This window comes from Chenopodium album, chromosome 27, assembly GCF_948465745.1.
Source record: "Chenopodium album chromosome 27, dcCheAlbu1.1, whole genome shotgun sequence".
Classification (NCBI taxonomy): domain Eukaryota; kingdom Viridiplantae; phylum Streptophyta; class Magnoliopsida; order Caryophyllales; family Amaranthaceae; genus Chenopodium; species Chenopodium album.
Genome location: NC_137860.1, coordinates 7,840,832 through 7,847,053, shown reverse-complemented (window position 1 = coordinate 7,847,053; position 6,222 = coordinate 7,840,832). Strand labels below are relative to the sequence as shown.

The following is a 6,222-nucleotide window of genomic DNA, read 5'->3' as shown; positions in this document are numbered from 1 at the left end:
TTCGTTTGTATATACATGTAATTACATGAATGCCCCTTGTTAGACATTTCTATATGCATTACGTTCCTCCCTCAAAAAATCCCTCAAAAGGACATTTGAGTACTTATAGCTAATAGTCATTGGTTAGCTTGGAATCCTCGCATTTAATAGGTAGATTAAGAAAATCTTTCAAAGCTCAAGCAGTAAGTTTCAAGACTTTCGACCAAGTTACAAAAGCCATTTGAGATATAAATAAATTTTCCTGTTTACCATATACTACCTCCGGTTCAAATTACTCGCAACAAACGAATATTTTATGTCTCACAAATAATACCCTTTTGTTGCGAGTAATATGAACCGGAGGTAGTATAATTAGACAAAACACTAAGTTGCTGTTGAGAATCTTCATTACATTTTCAGTAGGCTAAAGTGGATTCTTCGAGTTTACAAAATTAAATTTAAAGCAAGTATGCACATCTTGTTATGCTGAATGTGTTCAGACAACTATCCAAGCTCCAGCGATAAATTCTCGATGGTTATGATGACAGTAAGCAACAAGCAGCTCGTGGATTTGTGGGGGCCATACACCCTGAATGGGTATTTTAGGCTGTAATTCAGTATCTGTGATAAAGGTTCAGGTGCGAGTCTTCTGAATAACTACAGAGCATACTATACAGACTGAACATTTCCCTGCAACTGAGCACCGGACTTAGTAACTCCATCCTTCCATCCTTTTTGGCAAGCCCGTTGTTCCCAAAGTGCAGTTAATTTCTTCTGTGACACCAAAGCTGCTTCAGCCTTCTCCCTGGCTTCCTCACAGGTTTCCATTCCTGAATTGCACTTGTCTGCCTCCTTTTGGTATTGGGAAGTGATCTTCTTAGCTTCCAGCAAAGCCATGTCAGCACGCTTCTGATTTTCTGCAGCTTCAGCTTCTCGTAATTTCAATTCCTCAGCTAGCAATTCAGCAAAATTCTTCTCAGTATCTTCACTGACCCCTGGATCATGCTTTGAACAATCTGATTATAATAAAAATGCATCAGTAACAGTATCGGGATAAAGTAATTTCAGGTAAGCTTGACATAGCAAAACTAGATGGAAATTGTCCAAGCTAGATACGCACATCACTTCAAAGTACTCAGTACTCAACCAAAGGCACTCCTGCCACCATTAAAGTGCAGCAGACACGCTATGTCAAAGCACATAAGTTGTGTCTTTATAAATTCAAAGTGCAGCCCAGAACCCAAGTGGATTGGGAGAATAGCGTAGATTAACTCTTGAAAGTTCAAAACACATTAACACTTCAAAAGCAAAGCTTGTGCACATCTAGGATGGACCCAAGCATGAGGGATGTGTTACAGGACTCATAGCAACAAAGTAGGAGATAAACTAATAATCAAGCCAGGCTTGTTCTATTAAATCAAAGTAAAACTAAAACAAATAACAAAAATGCTGAGCATTCATTATCTAAGCTTTAATTCCAATGCAGTCATTATATAAGAGTTTTGACGAATTATGTACCGCATTTATTAAATGTATGTAACAGGATAAATAAGTTTCACAGGAAACTTTAGGAGGGAAAACAAACATTACCAGAAATCACTGTATAATACATATAGATGGAATAATTGAGGAAGTACAGCAAGGGAAGATTTCAATACCACCATATTCATTAAGTTATGAAATCTTCTAGTTAGCCAAAACCGTGCAGAAGAAGATGAAATTTGGAAGGGAAAGATGACTTAATTTAGATACAAAGCACTTGGAAAATAAAAATAACAATCCCAAAACATGAATCCCAAACAAGACAATCCTGTAGTTACGGATTTAAGATAGCTACAAGCACATGTACATTAGTCATTTAAAGCAACTAAAAGATAAACATGATGCAAGGAACACTACTAGAATTAGGTCGGTTTCCGACGGACACATTATTCCGTCAGAAAAATCGGAAAATCTCCGGATTTTAATTCTGTCGGAAATTTCCGACGAATTCAATAAATCCGTCGCAGATCCGTTGGAAATTTCCGACGGAAAATAATCCGTCAGAATTTATGTACCTTACGACGGATTTTTCCGTCAGCAAGTACAATTTCCGACGGATTTTTATTCCGAATAATTTAAAATAAAAAAAGAAGAAAAAAAACTTTTAAATAAAAACCCTAACGATCCCCCCCCTCCTTTTCGGCCTCTTTTCTTTCCTTTCCCCCTTCTCTTTCTATATCCCTTTCCCTTTTTCTCTGATCTCCTTCTCTTTCCTCTTCTTCTCCTCGTTCTCATTCTCCTTCTATTTCCTCTTCCTGTTCTCTTTTTCTCCTTATTCTTGTTCTCCTTCTCTCATCTTCTTTCCCCTATCTTTCTAACTACCACCTACCGCCAGCCACTACCACAGCCAGCACTAACCACCGCCGCAACAACACCAACATCGACAAGACAGCAACATCAACGGCGCAAAACGAAGGTTTTTAAGTGAAATTCGACTATGAAAACTCTAGTCGAATTTGGCCTCATAAACCCAATTTCGAGGTTTTGGAGGTGGAATAAGGTAAAGAAAATTGCTTGATGCTATTGGTAGCTTGTTCTTGCTTCTGCTTGGTACTATCTGATCATATGTTTCGCAAATCATTATACTACCTCCTCCACATAAGGCACAAAATATTAGGTTGGTGTTTAATTTGGGGTCACTTACTTAGATTGTCTTGGCTTGGCAACTTGCACTTTAATAAATTATCGAGTTTAGATGTATAAAAATAATGTGTCTGCGTCATGATAAATAGCTAACCTCATAAAGCTCTAAGAATTACTTTAGCATTACTTGAAAGATGATGAAATCACAATTAGTGAGTTCATGACTAGAATTGTTACTTTGGCCTTAACCCTTTATGAGAAGTATAACTTGGAAGTCTTGGCCCAACCAGCTTGAATGGTTCTCTTGGCCTTAGCCCATCTACCTAGAGTTGAAAATATCAACCTCTCTTTGACAAGTATGGGGATGTGATCCAGAAGAATGGATTGTGGAATGTAAAACACCATCATGAAGGAAAATGGTTAGCAAACATGTCTGGCCTTAAGAAAAACTTATACTATGTGAAGCGTAAGTATGAAACTAGGAGGAGAATTGTGAGGTTTCCTAAACTCCCAAAAAATACTACCGAAGCCGCCAAACAAAAATCACCAAGTCCAATTTTCACTATGTTACTGCATTTAATTCGCTTAGTAACATAGAGAAAATTTCAATAAAATTACATCATTTCACTAATAATTAAAGAAAAGTACAACTTTGCCATCTAAGGCAATTATTGAAAGCAATAAACATAATCATAGCTCAATTATGCAAGCAACACTTTCAACATAGTCATCTTCATTTTGACCATAGTTAGGATCATCTCGCTTGGACTTATCCCTATCACTTGGGTCAGTCATGAAAGTTGGGTTATAGCCACTATAGCTTAGAGTACGGACTGAACTTGACCCGATTCACTTAGATTACCATCCGGGCATGCATAAGGAGAGTAACATGGGCTTTTGATTGGGCTCACATTACCACGAGGTTGGTTTGAAGAAGCATTGGGCTTTTGAACTAGGTGATTTTTGTTTGGCGGCTTCGATCCTGGGCCATTTTACAACATGAAAGTGGACTTTGGACTTGGACGATTTGGAGGTTCATAGGTTAGAATACGAGTAGGAGAAGGGTAATTCTTGCTCCTACCAAGAGGTGATATGGACTCATTACTGGATGACACAAACCCATTGGGATCCTTGGGGTATGAAAAAGGGAGTTGGGCATTCAAGTAGTACATTTGCTCATCTTCTCTCATGGTAGTATTATCTGGGAGTTTAGGAAACCTCACAATTCTTCTCCTAGGTTCATACTTACGTTTCACATAGTACAAGTTTCTCTTAAGACTAAACAAGTTTGCTAACCATTTCCCTTCATGATGGTGTATTTCATTCCACAACCCATTTTTCTTCATCACATCTCTATACTTGTCAAAGAGAGGTTGGTATTTTTCAAATCCAAGAAGATGGGCTAAGCCCAAGTGAACAATCCAAGGTGGTTGGGTTAAGACTTCAAGGTTATACTTCTCATAAAGGGTTAAGGCCAAAGTAACAATTTCCATAATGAACTCACTAATTGTGACTTCATCATCTTTCAAGTAATGCAAGTTAAAGTAATTCTTGGAGCTTTATGAGTTGGACGAAGAATGATACAGTAATCAAGTATAGCTATTTAGCTATTTATCATGACGCAGACACATTATTTTTATACATCTAAACTCGATAATTTATACAAGTGCAAGTTGTCAAGCCAAGACAATCTAAGTAAGACCGCCAAAGTAAATACCAGCCTAATATTTTGTGCCTTGTGTGGAGGAGGTAGTATAATGATTTGCACAACATATGATCACATAGTACCACGCAGAAGCAACAACAAGCTACCAATAGCATCAAATAATCATCTTTCAAGTACTGCTTAATGCTTATGATACACATAAAAGGCCAATATCCATGATATACCTCCTCTATATGCCACTACACATTATGACTTATATTCAATACATCATAATATGATATCAAAGAGGGCGAAGACAGAAAGTAATATGTTCTCATCCGATGTGTATTTACGAAGCCATAACAAAGAAGGATGACAAACCTGTAAAGGAAATATTGCTGAGCCCTGCAATAACAAACAAAGATAATGAACAAATTAACCAAAGTCTCAATATGATGAAAAGGTAATCAGAGCTCAAAGAACAAGTAAAAAAAAACCAACATTATCAAATTCAGAAATGTTACTAAGATTTATTAACCTTCTTCAGTATTCGAAAACCAAAATCATAGTTATCATAGCAGAATAAATACTCCAACATTCAAGATATCATCATTCAAATGTTTAAACAATGAATCCTGAAAACCTAATTTTGTTTATTACCAACCCAAATCAAAGAACTTCAATCTAAACCAAATAGAATGTGAAACACTGAAGATCACAAACTTTTCCTCCCAAAAACAAATAAAAATTAAATTTTATCAATTCATGATTTGCGCAAAAGTCAGAATCACCCATCAATTAAAACAAATACAATGAACCCCAAATCAAATCCCAGGAAAGATCAAACAGCATAATAATTATCAAATAAACCCCAAAACAAACAAACAATAAATCAATCACCTAGTTAACATTAACAGCAAATCGAACTATAAATCAGAAATACCCACCAATTAAAACCAATCAAATATTCAAATTGAAGAATAAAAAACTGAAAATTTCCCAAAAAAAGTTAAATTGAGATCTGAAGAACATACCATCAGGAATAGAAATGAGAGGAGGAGAATCGCAATTACAAGTGCAAGGAGGACAAGAAGGCGTAGTTGAAGAAGAAGATGAAGAAGAAGAAGAGGAGAGAGAAACAGGGGCAGAACCCTCTAAGAATTGCCAATAGAGAGGAGGTCCGACAATGTAGGCAGCAATAGAGAGAGCGATAAACCCTAGAGTTAGCTTCAATACTTTTGGATTACAAAATCTTTGCTGAATAACCGCCATTGTTGTCCTGTTTCTCAAGCTTTGTTGCTGCTGCAAATTTTCCTTCGATTCGCAATCACAGCGTTCGTCACTTTTGGACTGTCGGTTGGCCGCACTGAGAGTGGTATACTATCACTGAAGAAAATATTCTTCTAAAAAAATAAAATAAAAATGTTCTTTAATAGTTAAAAAAATTTCAAATATTGCTCTATGATTCGTTATCTTATACCATATGTTTGTTTTCGTTTGTTTTTAGGTTGTGATAGAGTTTCCAAAGATTTCCGAGCATCCCTCCTACATTTCTCATAATGTTGGATGCCTTGTGTTAGCTTTTGGAGCTTCAAGTTGGAAGGAACTCAAGGGGCAAGTCTAGAGACTGGTACACATATGCGGTGGGGGCGTCATCTTTGCCACAAACCCACCATAATACTCATTTCAAGACTGCATATTTTGATGTTCATCACCATCACCTAGTCATGCGCACAAGGATGAGCAAGGTCGAAGAAGGGGAGAAGGGAGACCCAGCCAGGTGCGGGCGCGCACGGCTGTGGTGCGGCCGCACACCTGCTAGGTGCGGCCGCACCTACCTGGGTGCTCTGTCCGTACCCTTCTCCATGCACCCGCGCCTCCCGAGGTTTATTTTTGGACGATCTAACCGACTTTTCCTTTGTATCTTTGCTATATATAGTCTTCCCTTCTATTTCTAGAGAGGGAAGTAATTA

General features: G+C 37.5%; 1 protein-coding gene across 1 annotated transcript; it reads right to left on the bottom strand.

Annotated features, from left to right (window-relative positions):
* Window positions 1-312: 312 nt before the first annotated feature.
* Window positions 313-5,828, bottom strand: LOC145621209 (uncharacterized). The gene is made up of 3 exons (XM_081675951.1): window positions 5,284-5,828; window positions 4,631-4,654; window positions 313-995 (listed from the first exon to the last, which is right to left on the bottom strand). The coding sequence occupies exons 1-3, from the start codon at window positions 5,519-5,521 to the stop codon at window positions 649-651; spliced, it is 609 nt and encodes a 202-aa protein (XP_081532077.1). The 5' UTR covers window positions 5,522-5,828; the 3' UTR covers window positions 313-648.
* Window positions 5,829-6,222: the final 394 nt, after the last annotated feature.

Coding starts and splice junctions, on each gene's coding strand:
- LOC145621209 (XM_081675951.1), bottom strand. CDS start 5,521: ATGGCGGTTATTCAGCAAAGATTTTGTAATCCAAAAGTATTGAAGCTA. Junction 4,655..5,283: donor TCTCATTTCTATTCCTGATG/GTATGTTCTTCA, acceptor TTGTTATTGCAG/GGCTCAGCAATATTTCCTTT. Junction 996..4,630: donor CAGCAATATTTCCTTTACAG/GTTTGTCATCCT, acceptor TATTATAATCAG/ATTGTTCAAAGCATGATCCA.